Raw genomic sequence first — 16,337 nt, 5'->3', positions numbered from 1 at the left:
GGGTGGAACACCAATACAAACTTGGTTGGATTGAATGGACTGTTTCTGAGCTCCAGCCTTCTATGATTCACTCTTTCCTTGCGTCATCAGCCATAACCCAAAAGCATACATATTAGAGCACTTGAGTGGCAGCCTAAACTCAGTGGTTGACATAAAAGCAAAATACTCCAGATGCTGGGAATCGAAAATAAAAATTGAAAATGCTCTAGCGTCTCTGGAGATAAAAACAGAGTTAAAAAAGGTCTTTGATCTTTCACCAGTGTCTTCTGTTTTTATTAGTCAGTTTAATCCGATTCCTATCCAATGTGCAAAAAAAAACAATTAGAGCAGGGAGGTATTTGACCCACCTTTGTTCATCCTTCCTAATGGTTCTGCTGTTCCACCCCACATTCAACTTTTTCTTAAAAGGTTCCAGGGTCTTCATCTATAGTATCCAAACTGCAAGTGCAATGTGTTCATCACTTTCTTTGTGAACAACTTCTTACATTAGTCCCAGCTTGATTAGTTTTAACATGTGACATAAATGAAGGATCTTTAGTGCTATGTAAAGGAGTTTTGAAAATTGAACAGAGCACCCATTTTAAGAATACAAATATCGCAATTGTTAAGAGCACAGCTGATGTTAAATGCTAGAGCATTTCAAATCTCAGAAGGGAAACTTGAAATGCCTGTTCTGAACTGTATTTTGCAATTTGGCATGTGAGGAAAGATGTGAAGACCAGCGAAGGAAGTCTCAAGATGGTTTTAAAAATAATAAATATTTTTTAAACCATTAAACACATAAGAAAGTCAACTAAAAATACACTTAACTAGATTAACACGGGGAGGCGGTGGTGTAATGGTATTGTCACTTGACTAGTAATCCAGAAACCCAGGGTAGTGCTCTGGGGACACTAGTTCGAACTCCACTAAGGCAGATGGTGGAATTTGAATTCAATAAAAATCTAGAACTTAAAAGAAAAAACTAATGATGACCATGCAACCATTGTCGATTATCGTAAAAAAACCCATCTGGTTCATGACTCCAGACCCACATAAATGTGGTTGACTCTTAATTGCTCTCTGTAGTGATCTAGCCAGCTACTCAGTTCAAAGACAATTAGAGATGGCCCTGCCAGCAATACCCACATCCCATAAACTAATTAAATTAAAAGTATTATTTTAAATTTACCCAGTTCCACATCCCTCTATTTTCCTAACCAGAGAGCTAAACCTCCCCAAATAACATCCCATAAGTTGAATAAAGCAATAGTTATCACACCAACCCTTTTGGGCTGCTTCTGACTTCGGATAGAGACAACTGCCCGACTTCTTAAACACGCTTTCTCCAGCCACAGCTAGCTACCTGCTGTGTGTGGGCTGCAGTTTCAAACCAGTTCCCTAAGGGTGAATTTGCATCTGATATGCTGTTTTTCCTTTTGATCTTCCCTTACCTGAACTAACCTTCTCAAAAGTCACTCTTAAAAGATTATTTTTACCAGTTCACCTTTTAGACTGCAAGTGTGAAATTCACCCCATCTTCTCTTTTAAACTCTTACTATCTTTAACACTATGTCCCTTTGTTACCAACATGCCTCAAGGGAGATAAATATTTGTTCACGATTCCCTAACACAATAAGTGCCTCATCTAAACTAGATGCACGAGGGAGAGGACAGGTCTTTCAATTCATATGTAAAATGCTTATAGGAATTATTTTTGTATTTGCGTTTGACTGGCAACTTTCAACAGGTTTTCATTCACATCAACCAGTGCAGAAAACAGAGACAAAACAAATTAATCAGTTTATGTAGACTTCAAAAGGCATCAGATTATTATCTAATCTGAAGTGTAAGTGATGAAGTATTATGATCGTCAGTAACAACTACTGTCAATATGCAGACAGGAATAAGCCTGTAACATTGTCAATTACTTTCTTTTGATATGGCAGAGACCTTGTCCCAAATCTTCCTTGAGATCTGTGATTCAGGAGGGAACTAGACGGGTTCTTCACAGGGGCAGAGTTTGCATAATATCAAAACCAAATGGTTGAAGAACAAAAGAAATTGAAGCTGGAGTATGCCATTCAGCCCTTCAAGCCTGTGCCACCGTTGAATAACATCATGGTTGTTGTGCTACCATAACTTCACTCACCTGTACTATTTCCATAACCTTAATTCCCTCAGTATCCAAAAGCTATCACAGTCTTGAACACACTCAACGAATGAGCTACCAGAGCTCTCTGGGGTACAGAATTCCAAAGATCCTCAAGCCTGGGAGTTCAGAAATGAATTCCCTATAGAGATAACACTTGCTCCATATGTTCTCCTGGACTGTCTTCAAACACCCGAAGGAGTCGGAGCTAGATTTTTCCTGAGTATTGATCCACGTACTGGTCCTCTTTGCTATATTTCTGTCTCTCCAAGGAGACTATATGAGGGAGTACGTGTGTGTGCGTGCGTGCGTGCGGACAGAGGGTGGAATGGAAGGCTATCTGCTCTACCCATCATGATGTGGGAAAGTTTGATTGATATTTTTCAACAAACGTGATCACTGCGGTCAAACACACTCTAACCACAGACTTTTAACCCTTAAATTGCCAATACTTAGAATCCAACATTGCTAAAGTCTTCCAGTCTTCACTGTGGGCACTGACTTTAATTTTTTTATTTTTTAAGTGTTTCAGTCCAAATCTCTCACCTGTTTATGCTGCTATACATATAAATATGTAACAGCAGGAAAGTGGAGCAGCAACAGAAGCAAAGTTGGCATAAAGAAGTGGTATTAAGAACTCAAAGTCAATTTCAGCTCTGTGTGTCAGCAATAACCAAAGTCGCAATATTAATGGATTTTAAAAAAAAAGCAAGATAAAGGAATCCAGAGCATCAGATTTAACCTGCATCATCAGGTTTGCATTCATTTTTCTGTAGAAACAGATTTTTACGGCAGCAGTGGTGCAGTGGTTAGCACTACTGCCTACAGCACTGAGGACGCGGGTTCGATCCCGACCTTGGGTCACTCTACGTGTGGAGTTTGGACAGTCTTCCTGTGTCTGCATGGGTCTCCCCCCACAACTCAAAGATGCGCAGACGAGATGGATTGGTCATGCCAAATTGCCTCCTAATTGGAAAAAAATAATTGGGTACTCTAAATTTATTTTTAAAAAGAAACAGACTTTTAGCATTGCATAAAACCAAAATGGTAATAGCTCACATGGAGATATGCATAATGCATGTGGACTTGGTGCTAAATTGGGAATACACCAAGATGTAGAATCACAGTGAGGTAAACTCAGCAACCATATCATTCAATTTGCCTGCCACCCAGCTCACTAAATCAATCCATTTCCTTTCTTTCACCAGATATAAACAGTGAGTAATTTTAAATTTGACCTGTATCACACATCTACCGTCGACCTAAATGTTGCAACTTCCCAGGTTGGCCTCCATAAAAGGGATCACTGAATTTTGACTGCAAACTACAATCTTCTGCGGATTAGTGCAGCATGGTGGCGCAGTGGGTTAGTCCTGCTGCCTCACGGCATCGAGGTCCCAGGTTCGATCATGGCTCTGGGTCACTGTTCGTGTGGAGTTTGCACATTCTCCCCGTGTTTGCGTGGGTTTCACCCCCACAATCCAAAGATGTGCAGGTTAGGTGGATTGGCCACGCTAAATTCCCCCTTAATTGGAAAAAATTAATTGGGTACTCTAAATTTTTTTTAAATCTTCCGCCGGTTAATTTAAAAAAATTTTTTATTGTACCCAATTTGGGATCAAACCCACGTCCTCAGCGCCATCAGACAACAGTGTTAACTGCGCCACCATGCAGCCCCTTCTGCAGCTTAATATTAATGAGCATTTGCACACATTACAAGTGAAGAACATGTGCTTAATCTTAATGAGGTTTTCGGATTCTGGTCTTGGCATAGTGAATTCCATGCACCAAGACCAGCCCCCATTTGGAATTCGACATCAATACTAAGCTTCACTTTGTAGCTTGCGGTCAAGGCACCACAGGCAATCTTCTCTTCAAAACGTTAGTTGCTATGCGTGGTCTGTTTTATTTAATGCGTGGTCCCTTTTCATTTTCTTTGCACGCCTGCGAACAAGACTGGCATGGCTGTTTTCAGGTAACATTGAACAGTCACACAGGTAAATCCCAATTGGATTTAATGTTTCATTCCTAACTTTTTTTTTAATCAAGCAAGTCGGTGGCACGGTGGTTAGCACTGCTGCCTCACAGGACCAGGGATCAGGGTTCAATCCCAGCCTCGGGAGACTGTGCGGAGTCTGCATCCCCCCCCCCCCCCCCCCCTCCAACGTGTGCGTGGGTTTCCTCTGGGAGCTCCGGTTTCCTTCCACAGTCCAAAGATACGCAGGTTAGGTGGATTGGCCAGGCTGGCACGGTAGCACAGTGGTTAGCACTATTGCTTCACAGCGCCAGGGACCCGGGTTCGATTCCCGACTTGGATCACTTTTTGTGCGAAGTCTGCATGTTCCCAGTATATAATTCAAACCAACTCTACGATACTACCAAACATAAACCAAGATACGGTTCTTGAGAGAATACTGAAGCTGCTGTTAAAGATATGCTTGGTGGGTCAGAGGTTTAGAATTCTGTCAGGATTAAATTAAATAGGTCAAAGGACCACCTATCCTAAACAGATGTAATTTAAATGTAACTTCAAGGATTCCTAAATTCTCTGTACAAAAGTAAACTTCCAATTCAGTTAGTGGACTGTCATTACTTTTTTGTTTAAATTTAAACTCAATTCTTGTTTTCCAATTAAGGGGCAATTTAGCGTGACCAAACCACCTACCCTGCACATCTTTGGGTTGTGGGGTAAGACCCACTCAGACACGGGGAGAATGTGCAAACTCCATACGGACAGTGACCCGGGGCTGGGGATCGAACCCGGGTCTTCGGTGCCGTGAGGCAGCAGTGCTAACCACTGCGCCATCGTGCCGCCCTTGTGGTCTGTCAATCCTGTAATGATTCAATCATCCATTTCATCTTTTTCACATTTTGTGTTAAACCACAAATATTAACACGGAAGAGAGAGCTCAGCTAAAATGCATACATAAAGAAGTTGCAAAAAATGGAACTAAACTGTGAAACACTCCCTCTGCTTAAAAGCTCCCTGCTAATGTGAAATAGGTCTGTGGATTAACACAGAAAATACAAGCGACAAAAGTTCACGGGGTTGATTGTTTATCTGTGCTATTAGCTAATCTCTGCCACACCAGTTATGCGACAGCAAAAACCGCCTTCAGCATTCCAAACATGCACACAAGCGGGGATCTCTACACTTCCACATTTGACTGTTGTCCAAAGTCCCTTTGGAGTGTACAAAACTGTGGCCATGCAGTTTAGGTTAAAGTCGAGGAAGCTATGTCAACACAGCCTGATCTCAATATCTCAGTCTCCACAACTGAGTAATCAACACTCAGTGTTATGAGGCAGTACTCTGGGCTAATATTTATCTAACAACCAACATAAAAGAAACAAATGGCCCAATCATTATTACATTGCTGTTTGTGAGACATTATTATGCCAAGTTTCTGACATTAAAACTGTGACTACACTTCAAAAATAACTAATTGGCTGTACTGTTCTTTTGTGATGTCCTGAGGTTACGAAAGGCACAATATATTAATATATAAATTAGAGTCCTTTTTTGTTTCTTTCACAACTAGTTATTTTTGGCAATCGTAGAATCCCTACAGTGCAGGAGGCCATTGGCCCATCAAATCTGCACCGACAATTTGAAAGACCACCTTTCCTAGGCCCAATCCCTCACCCTATTCCTGCAACCCCACCTCAAGGAACAATTTAGCGTAGCCAATCCACCTAACCTGTACATCTTTGGATAAAAGACCAGACGCCACTGATTTAGCAAGACTCCTTTCCCCTCCAAGAAGTTTCACGATTGTATGAGTGATTTCATCCTGGGTTTCCCGACTGCAGCCTGCTGAGCAGAAGATTAAACAGCAGATGATCGGTGTGGCGCAAACTAGTACAGAATCAACCCCAGTCTCCAGTAGGCCCTCACCTCCGGTGATTAACGTCATGAGGCACACAACAGAAATAATAATTTTGGTCATTTTTAGGATGATTTTCTCGGACAGCCAGGAGAAAAATTCAAGCAGAGAGACACACAGAGTATGGGCTCCCTAAGCCAGCTCTTCCAGCGCCATCAATATAAAAATATAAATTCTCTTTCCAATTAGAACATAGAACACAGAACAGTACAGCACAGAACAGGCCCTTCGTCCCTCAATGTTGTGCCGAGCCATGATCACCCTACTCAAACCCACGTATCCACCCTATACCCGTAACCCAACAACCCCCCCTTAACCTTACTTTTTTTAATAGGACACTACGGGCAATTTAGCATGGCCAATCCACCTAACCCGCACATCTTTGGACTGTGGGAGGAAACCGGAGCACCCGAGGGAAACCCACGCACACAGGGGGAGGACGTGCAGACTCCACACAGACAGTGACCCAGCCGGGAATCGAACCTGGGACCCTGGAACTGTGAAGCATTTATGCTAACCACCATGCTACCCTGCTGCCCTAGGGCAATTGAAGGGACAAAAGGTTGCGGTCAGTGGATTTAAAACGTACCTTTGTGATTTATGGAAGTCACCAATGCCGGTCCAGCCTTGTGAATTAAAATAGTATTGTTTCACACGAGGGTAAAGATTTTATGTATTGTTACGGCATTTTGGAGGAGTGCAGGGAAGAGAGCAGAGAGGGGTAAAGAGCACTCAATACTAGTATTGGGAGTAAGTTGTAGAAAACATTTTCCGTTCCCCAGCACTTGTATTCCTCAGTGCTCAGCGGTGACTGGAAATACATAACTATGCAAAATGGAACATTTCCAATTCTTAACACCAAATATCACAAATGGGAAAAGAAATAACATTTTAAATAAGTGAACAAAAGAAATAACATTTTAAATGAGTGAACATGAACATACCTGCAAGACCCAAAAATGCAGCTACGTAGCGAGTTTCAAGGCCATCTTTTACAGTCTGAATCGCACCATAGATAGGAGGTAGAATCATAATCAGGTTACTTACAGTATTCCCTGTATGATGAAAAAAAAAGGAGAAAGTGAGGGTTAGTGCCAAGTATCCAACAACTGCTGCTGTGTCTGGTCTGCACATAAAATACAGCTGAATTCAGTGTGCAAGTGAATATGTTAGGGTTTAAGTACAAATCTTGGCCAACAATTTCCACAAATGAGTTAGAAAACTCCTCTGGTGATATAATAACTTTAACAAACCAAGTAGCTGAGCCACACAAACCAGAAAGGCTGTAATCCATGCTAAGTGAGAGCTAGCTGATCTCAGCCAGGACGGCAGAGATACTGTAACTAACTTCAGTATACCGCATGTTTATTTTGTTCGACTCGGAATATCATAACATCTTTAATTTCCACCTGAACCACTGGGACAAGTCTCAAGATTATATTTGAGTCATTTTTAATTCAATAAGAGGGTTTTGTCACTGGCAAGGCTGACATTTATTTCCCATCCCTAGATGCCCTTCAAAGGTGGTGGGCGTGATTCTCTAATAATGGGGCTATGTCCAACACCGGCGTGAAAATCGGCGCCATCGGCCCCCAAGAGTGAGGAATTCTCCCTTTTCTAGGGGGCTAGGTTGCCACTGGAGTCGGCCCCGCAGCTCCAGCCAGCGCGGAACGGTCCGTGCGAGTTCGCGCATGCGCGGAACGGTCAGCATATTTCCGCGAATGCACAAAACGGGTGCCATATTTCCGCGCATGCACGGGGGTTCCCTACTCCGCACCGGCCCCCGGGTAATATGGCGGAGCCCTACAGGGGCCCGGCGCGGTGTATAGAAGGCCCCCAAGGAACCAGCCAGCCCACCGATCGGTAGGCCCCGATCGCAGGCCAGGCCACTGTGCCCCCTGGCCCCCCCGTATACTCACCTTCCAGGTCCCGCCGTGTGGGAGGTGAGTAATCCATGCCAGCGGGACTGGGCAAACCCGTCGGCCACTCAGCCCATTGGGGCCAAAGAATTGCCGGGGGGGGTGGGGGGGGGGGGGGGCTGTCAACGGCCCCCGACCGCCGTTCCTGCGGACATTCGAAAAATCAGCGCCGGGCCAGAGAATCCCAGTCGGTGGGTGTCCTGATGAACCACTGCAGTGTGTGTATTCTTTGTAGCAGCTTGATATGACCAACTGACTTTGTAGGCCACTCCAGAAGACAGTTTTGCCATGTTGGCATGGGACTGGATATAGGCAAGACTGATTGTCAGCAAGTTTGCTTCCCCCAAAAAATGACCTCAAGCAAACCATCTGGGATTTTCATGGTCACCTTCACCAATGTTCTTGTCAAACAGGTGCAAGGCCGTGCAACAGCCAGAAAGGTACTGTACCATGCAGACCTCATTCAGTGAAAAAAGGGATTCAATAGCCCATGCACACTGACCAAATTTTAAAGGGATCATTGAGGTCAGCTTCAAGATTTGTTTATTTTTAATAATAATAATCTTTATTGTCACAAGTAGGCTTACATTACACTGCAATTTAGTTACTGTGAAAAGCCAAAATAGAATTTCAACACTTCAAACTGCTATCGAGTGATGTGAACATCTGGATCATTAACCCAGGACTGTGGACCCCCAGTCTAGCAACATAACCACTCTTCTACATTGCACATTTAATATTCGCTGGAAGATGTTTGGAACAGAACAGTGTTGCCTCAATGCTGCAACAAGTTCAAACCCTCGAAGTGGAACTTGAGCCCATGGCACTTAATTGCACGATAAGAAAGCTACCGTTGGCCAGTTGGTATAGAAAGTCACAAGGCCCATCACGCAATGCCGTGACACAAGCATTCATTTGCTCAATTTGAAACACATTGTATAACAATACCGATAAGGTTTATTTACCAATCAGTTCTAAACATTGAGCAGATAAGGAGCCACTAAAAATTGCAACACTTGATGGCTGTCGGTTAAAAAAATCATTACCTGCTGTTGTGTAGCATTCTGCAGCTAAGTGAGAAACAAAAGAAACAGCGCTACACAGTAAACTACCACAACAGCCTCTCATGCATAAAAAGTTCTGACTTTCATTTGTTTGGAGCTTGCCGCACTTTTAATTTTTTGTTTGTAGCTTTGAAAAACGTAACCAAACAGAATACAAACTTGTTCCTCTCCATCGTTTACAAGGCTCAAGTAAAACATGTAATTCAGCATTCACCACATTCCTGGATGAGTGCAGCTGCCCTCAGGACCCAAAGGATGCACTGGTGCAACTCACAAAGCTTAATTCACCAGCAACTCATAGCTCAGCAACCTCTACCACCAAGAAGAAAAAGAGGAAAAGACCATCGCAGGAAACTTGCAGGTAATGATACTCACTGCCACGTACCTTCCCGATTTGGATATATGCCAGTAGTCACTAGATCAAAATCCAAGCTTTCTTATTCATCAACACAAGAACAAAGTGAGACTACTACCGAGGCTATAAAATAACTTGTTGAGTTAAGTTCAAATGAAAGTTTTAAAAGGAAAGTTGGTCATTCTTTTAAAAATAAATTTAGACTACCCAATTATTTATTTCCAATTAAGGGCAATTTAGCATTGAACTGTTTTAATAATCAGAGTATCCACACACATCCCTCCCCGTACATTGGTACTGAGGGGAGAATACCCTGTTTCTCCAACACAAAATGAGTGTTTGTACCGTTTGGCCTTGTATATATTTTTTACTGTTTTAATAAAAAGATATGGCCAATCCACCTACCCTGCAGATCTTTGGGTTGTGGGGTTGAAACCCACGAAGATACGGGGAGAACGTTCAAACTTCACAGACAGTGACCCGGGGCCGGGATCGAACCGGGGTCCTCAGCGGCACTGCACCACCGTGCCGCCACAGTAATATTTTTGTCTCAGAATAAAGGAGTGCCTATTTAAGACGGAGATGAGAAGAAATTTCTTCTCTCAGAGGGTTGAGAGTCTTTGGAACTCCTCGCCACAGAGAGCTATGGGCAGAATCTTTGTGTATATTTAAGGCGGAGATAGATAGATTCCTGATCAGCAAGGGAATCTAGCGTAACAGGGAAAGAGCAGTGAAGTGGACATGAGGAATGCCAGGTCAGCCATGATCCTATTGAATGGCAGAGCGGGTTCGAGGGAACAAACAGCCTCCTCCTGTTCCTATTTCTTACGGTTTTTAAAAAATAAATTTAGAGTACCCAATTAAGGGGCAATTTGGCGCGGTCAATTCACCTACCCTGCACATCTTTTTGGGTTGTGGGGGTGAGACCCACGCAGACACGGGGAGAATGTGCAAACTCCAAACGGACACTGACCCGGGGCCGGGATCAAACCCAGGTCCTCGATGCCATGAGGCAGCATGCTAACCACTGCGCCAGATCTTATGGTCTTAGAATTAATTAGTACAGAATGTTGAGGTACAGGTCAGCCATGATCTAGTTGAATGGTGAAACAGATTTGACCCACGTCTGCTCCTATGTGCGAGGGCAAGGACTGAAACAGTTCAAAGAGTAGGCCTACCAAGGCCAGCTACGGGCAAAAGAGGAAGGAACAATTAGCGTGACATGCCCAGTGTCACCCACGCCCTGAGAACATATGATAACACCTTTATTGTAGAAAAATATCCATGGCATCAGGGAAAAGAAAGATACCATCAGATAGAATGATGAAAAGTTTAGTTACATTAGAGTTGTATTTAAACTAGTGTTCAAAGGAGACAATGACAGGAAGTTATTGAAGGTGCTGAGACTTGCTGGTGAGGGCCATGCCACTACCCTAGCAGTTCAGGCAGCGTCCTGAGTTAACAAAGAGATCATAATAAAGATATCAATGAATTCCAATTGAAATTGCATCTTTTCTAAGGCATAAAACAGCATCAAGGTGAAAATGTTCCTCAACCCTCCAGAAAATTATTAAACCACTGATCCCAAGTAAACAATGTTTCACTTGCAACACCTCCAGAGTCTACGGGCCTAACCAGCACTGGCATACTGAAGTCAATGTGGCTTGCTGCAGTCACAACCATCTAAAAAGGAGTTCCACCAGTGCTCTAAGCTGCAACAGCCTCTCCCCCACATGCAATACAGATCCCATCACTGGAAGACCAAGGAAGGTGGACAGAGGGCTTTACTTTCAAGCAACTGGGTTTGCAGATCAGTTTGTCCTTCCAAACTTCATTCTAGGGATGTGGGTGTTGCTGACATATCTGTCATTTATTGTCCATCCTTGGTTGTCCTGAGAAGGTGTTACACTGGCCTTCTTCTTGAACCACTGGTCTGTTTGCTAGGCTGCTGGACATGGCAGTCAAGAGAATATCATGCTGATGTGGGACTGGGTCACATACAGAACACCTTCATGATCATTTTTACTGATATCAACTTTTAGTTCCAGATTTTCTCAAAGTTCCATGATTTACGTCCACTAGATTACTAGTCTCGGCCTCAGATTCCCAGTATAGTAACATCCATAACACTACCCGCAATATCCTCTGCTCAGATGCTATGACGTCTACCTCCAGCAACAGTTTGTTCCAGATTTTCTCAAACTTCCATGATTTACGTCCACTAGATTACTAGCTCAGCCTCAGATTCCCAGAATAGTAACATCCACAACACTACCCGCAATATCCTCTGCTCAGATGCTATGATGTCTACCTCCAGCAACAGTTTCCTCATGTTCGCCATCAAGAAAACAGATGTAGCACCACTCTGCATTACTATTTTAGGCCCTGTCCTTAACTGTAACTTCTGCTTTTCTGCTAATGCTCTTAACTTAATTTTTGATAATTATTGCAAATCACATGTGGATAAAACTTCCCTTTTTACAAAAGTCTTAGCTATTGCCAAAGACGTTCTGCTTTCTAATAAGTACAGTAAAATTCACCACAAAATACTACTAGCCTAAACATTGATAAATTCCATAAAAGAGCCCCCAATTTTGTTACAAACTCGGTCCAGACTTCTTTTTGAAAAGTAGAAGAAATCCAAAATCCAAGCGATTTACTCAAAGAATTAAGCCACAAGAATCCATAGTTTAAACCAAAACAATTTTCATTACGCAAGAGTAAAACCACGCTACTAAATACTACCTTAGGCAACCACCTATGTTCTAGAACCTCGATTCAACTGAAGTTAAACATGAATTAACAGGCAAATTGCACTCAATTCCAAACTAGAAATATTAAATGGCAAATAGATGTTACGAAATGTCTCAGCATATTTACGACCAATCTTGGTCACCAAGTTCTCCAGAACTCTATCTTCCTCATACAGTATTACAACTCTATCTAGGTTTTAGCCTTATCGCCAACTGACAGCAACATGCAACTAGCGTTCCATGCGCCCAGCTTTCACCATAAATGATGTGCAGAATGCAGCATTGGACTGGAGTGGGCTCAGTAAGAAGTCTTACAACACCAGGTTAAAGTCCAACAGGTTTGTTTCGAATCACTAGCTCTCGGAGCGCAGCTCCCTCATCAGGTGAGTGAAGAGGTGCGTTCCACAAACACATATATAGACAAAGTCAATGATGCAAGATGATACTTTGAATGCGAGACAGAGGTGTGTACAGTTCTTTGCTTCCTGAAATCAATGATCAGCTCTTTAGTTTTTCTGGCATTGAGGGAGAGATTGTTGTCGTTACACCACTCCACTACATTCCCTATCTCCCTCCTGTATTCTGACTCGTTGTTGTTCGAGATCCGACCCACTATGGCTCTAGCATATGATATGGACAAGGAATTGGCGGCGTGATGAGAGAGGAATACCTGCATGAGGTGACTCCCATTGGAAAACTGACCATTTTACACTTTTGTCTCTAACTTCTCGAAACTCTTGAGATTTGGCTGGGTAGAGTTCTTTAGTCTCGGAGATACCCAATGGAGGCAGAGTCTGAAAAATTTGGTCCGAAACACGACAACTGACTCTGAAGCCACTCAAGAACTACTGGAGGTAAGATGGCAGAGTCAGCATCTTCTCCAACCACTCCACTAACAGCCTGAGCTATCACCAAATTTTGGCGATCGAGGTCAATAAACGCCGACAAAACACAGCGGTGGATCTTAAAAGATCAATTGAAGAGGACTTGGCCCCCATTTGTTTAGTTCTTGAAACCACGAGTAAGACACAATTAAGGGCATGGAGGCCGCATTGACACTGAGAAACATTTGACAGGGTGGAGTGGAAATATTTATGAGATTCTCGGGAGATTTGGATTCGGCCATAAATATGCCTCTTGGATTCCCTTATTATTTCATAGAGTCGATTTCATAGAATTTACAGCGCAGAAGGAGGCCATTCGGTCCATCAAGTCAGCACCAGCCCTTGGAAAGGGCACCCTACCTAAGCCCACCTGCACAACCCAGTAACCATACCTATGTTAAGTAATGGGTTAAGACACATTGCAATTAGTTGTCTCATTTATGTTAAGTATTCAATGATTGTCTCATTTATATTAAGTGTTCAATGATTGACACTGATATGTAAAGGGGCTTCAGGTGGCCTCTGGATCTGGGTGATGTGTAGAGTTCTGTGCAGAGTCAGTTGCAACAAATAAAAATGTGTTGGTGAAAAAGGAGCAGAATGTTTGCCTCTTCATACCACAGCATTTAATACGTCTAACAATCTAGCCCTTTTGGGACACTAAGGGCAATTTAACATGGTCAATCCACCTAACCTGCACATCTTTGGAATGTCGGAGAAAACCGGAGCACCTAGAGGACACCCATGCAGACACAGGAGAACGTGCAGATTCCACACAATGACCCAAACAGGAATCAAACCCGGGACCCTGGTGCTGTGAAGCAACAGTGCTAACCATTGGGGTACCGAGCCACCCATGATCAAAGATGGTAGCCGTAATGGGGAGTGACCAATACACACAGATTTTCACTGTAAAGAGGGAGTTAAATAAATGTATTTTATATGAATGTAACATGTTTAATGTTTGTTGTCAGACGCTGCCACATTTGCTACACTTAACAGGTTGGACTTTTAGCAGTGGTCATGGTTATGTGTTCCTACCCAGTATCCCAACACCTCTTTTTCACCTTTAAATTCCTCTCCCCACTCACCACCCCACAAATGACTTTAATTGTTCATCCAATTTCTGAAAGAAAACATTTCTCTTCATTGCTTAACCACAGCCTGGTCAAGTAAAGATGCATACTGACCCCATGTCCATTGCTGCAAGTGAATTTTCAAACCAGAAGTAGCTATGGCTCAGGAAAACAGGATCGCTCATGACAAAAAATATCATGCCACATAAACCCCCAGGCTACTTCCCCTTGAATAGGGGCAGCACACAGGCTGCCCAGTTTCTCCACTATTATTCGCCCTGGCAATGGAACCACGCACTATAGCATTGAGGGCCTCTAGTCAATGGAAGGGTGTTATTCGTGATGGTGTGGAGCATCGGGCATCTCTTTATGCAGGTGATCTACTTTTATATATTACACACCCAACTCCCTCTGTCAATGGCATAATGAAGACTCGTCTCTTTCTCCGGCTATAAATTAAACCTAGGCAAGAGTGAATGTTTCCCAGTCAATCCCCCGGATGGCGAGTCCATTTAGGCACATTATCTTTTCCCAATTACAGGTTTTTGTTACTTGGGGGTCAGGTAGCCCACAATTAGGTCTCACTTCACCAATTGAATTACTCAAGCCTGAACAATAATGTTAAAATGGACCTACAGAGGTGGAGCAACCTTCCTCTATCTTTGGCGGGTTGGATTAAACAATAAAAATGAACATACTCACCATTTTATTTTTTTTTCAATGTCTCCCCATTTTCCTGCCCAAACTTTTCTTATTTAAGGTTTTTTTTATAAATTTAGAGTACCCAATTCTTTTTTTTTCAATTAATGGGCAATTTAGCATGTCCAATCCACCTACCCTGCACATCTTTGGGTTGTGGGAGTGAGACCCACGCAGACAGGGGCAGAATGTACAAACCCCACACAGACAGTGACCCAGAGCCGGGATCGAACCTGGGACCTCAGCTCCATGGGGCAGCAGTGCTAACCACTGCGCCACCGTGCCGCCCTTTTTATGAAGGTTGATAAATTGATATCAGCTTTTATTTGGGCAGGTAAGAATCCTAGAATCCAAGTGTTTTACTCTGGAGAGATAGGTGGACAGGGGGGCGTGACCCTCCCAAACTTACGTTTTATTACTGGGCTGCTGATATTCAAAAAATATTATTGTGGATGAGTGATCCAGATTCCATTTGGGGCCAAATGGAAGCTCGCTCTTGCACCACCTCTACTCTCTTTGCCATAGATACTGTGCCATTGCCCTTTTCTCCCGATAGATTTTCCTCGAACCCAGTGGAGATCTCTTCTCTTAGGATCTGGAGACAGTTTTAACAATGTTTGTCCTCCCTGTCCCCTATCTGTAATGTTAGCCTATTCTTGCCGGATTGGACCCAACACTTAAATTGTGGAAAGTGAAGTGAATGAGCATTTTAGTGACCTGTCTGTGGAGGGGAGGTTTTCCAGTGTTAGAGAGTTGGCGTCAAATTTCAACTCCCCAACTCTCGCCTTTTTTGTTATTTCCCAAGTTCGCAATTTCTCTTGATTGGCTTTGCCTTTCTTTCCTCTGGCTCTACCTTCCTCCTTGCTGAATAATCTCTCATCCTTGGCCTGACCTGGCAAGAGGTCTATCTCAGACATATATGGCCATATTCTTTCGTCTGATCCCTCCCCACCAAACAGGGTATGGCCGAAATTGGAGAGTGATCTGGGCCCTGTACTTACTAGCGAGATTTGAAGGGAGGCCCTTTACAGGATCAACTCCACCTTCTCATGTGCCTGGTTGAGCCTAATTCAGTTCAAGCATAGGACACACTTGACAAAGGTGAGGAGTGGGTTTTATCCAAATACCGAGTACAGATGTGATTGCTGTTCACTTGCCCCAGTTAACCATACACATATGTTTTGGTCCTGCCCCAAACTAACCAGCTTCTGGTCTTCCTTTTTTAGCACCACGTCAGAGATACTTTGTTTGGAATTAGTCCCATGTCCGTTGGTCGCCATATTTGGGGTTTCGGATTCACCGGTGGCCTACTCTGGGGTAAAGGTGGATGATGTCACCTTTGCCTCACTGATCTTTTTTTTTTATAAATTTAGATTACCCAATTATTTTTTCCAATTAAGGGGCAATTTAGCGTGGCCAATCCACCTACTCTGCACATTTTTGGGTTGTGGGGGCGAAACCCACGCAGACACGGGGAGAATGTGCAAACTCCACACGGACAGTGACCCAGAGCCGGGATCGAACCTGGGACCTCAGCGCCGTGAGGCGGTTGTGCTAACCACTAGGCCA

General features: G+C 43.3%; 1 protein-coding gene across 1 annotated transcript in view; it reads right to left on the bottom strand.

The window, feature by feature from the left end:
- Positions 1–16,337, bottom strand: part of acer3 (alkaline ceramidase 3) — a 201,242-nt gene that overhangs the window by 160,652 nt on the left and 24,253 nt on the right. Inside the window, exon 2 of the mRNA XM_038817872.1 lies at positions 6,963–7,073. Within this exon, the coding sequence (XP_038673800.1) occupies positions 6,963–7,073 (111 nt within the window). The remainder of the gene's footprint in view (positions 1–6,962; positions 7,074–16,337) is intronic.

The sequence above is a fragment of the Scyliorhinus canicula genome, chromosome 14, assembly GCF_902713615.1.
Source record: "Scyliorhinus canicula chromosome 14, sScyCan1.1, whole genome shotgun sequence".
In the NCBI taxonomy this organism is placed as follows: domain Eukaryota; kingdom Metazoa; phylum Chordata; class Chondrichthyes; order Carcharhiniformes; family Scyliorhinidae; genus Scyliorhinus; species Scyliorhinus canicula.
This window is presented reverse-complemented; position numbering and strand designations above follow the sequence as displayed.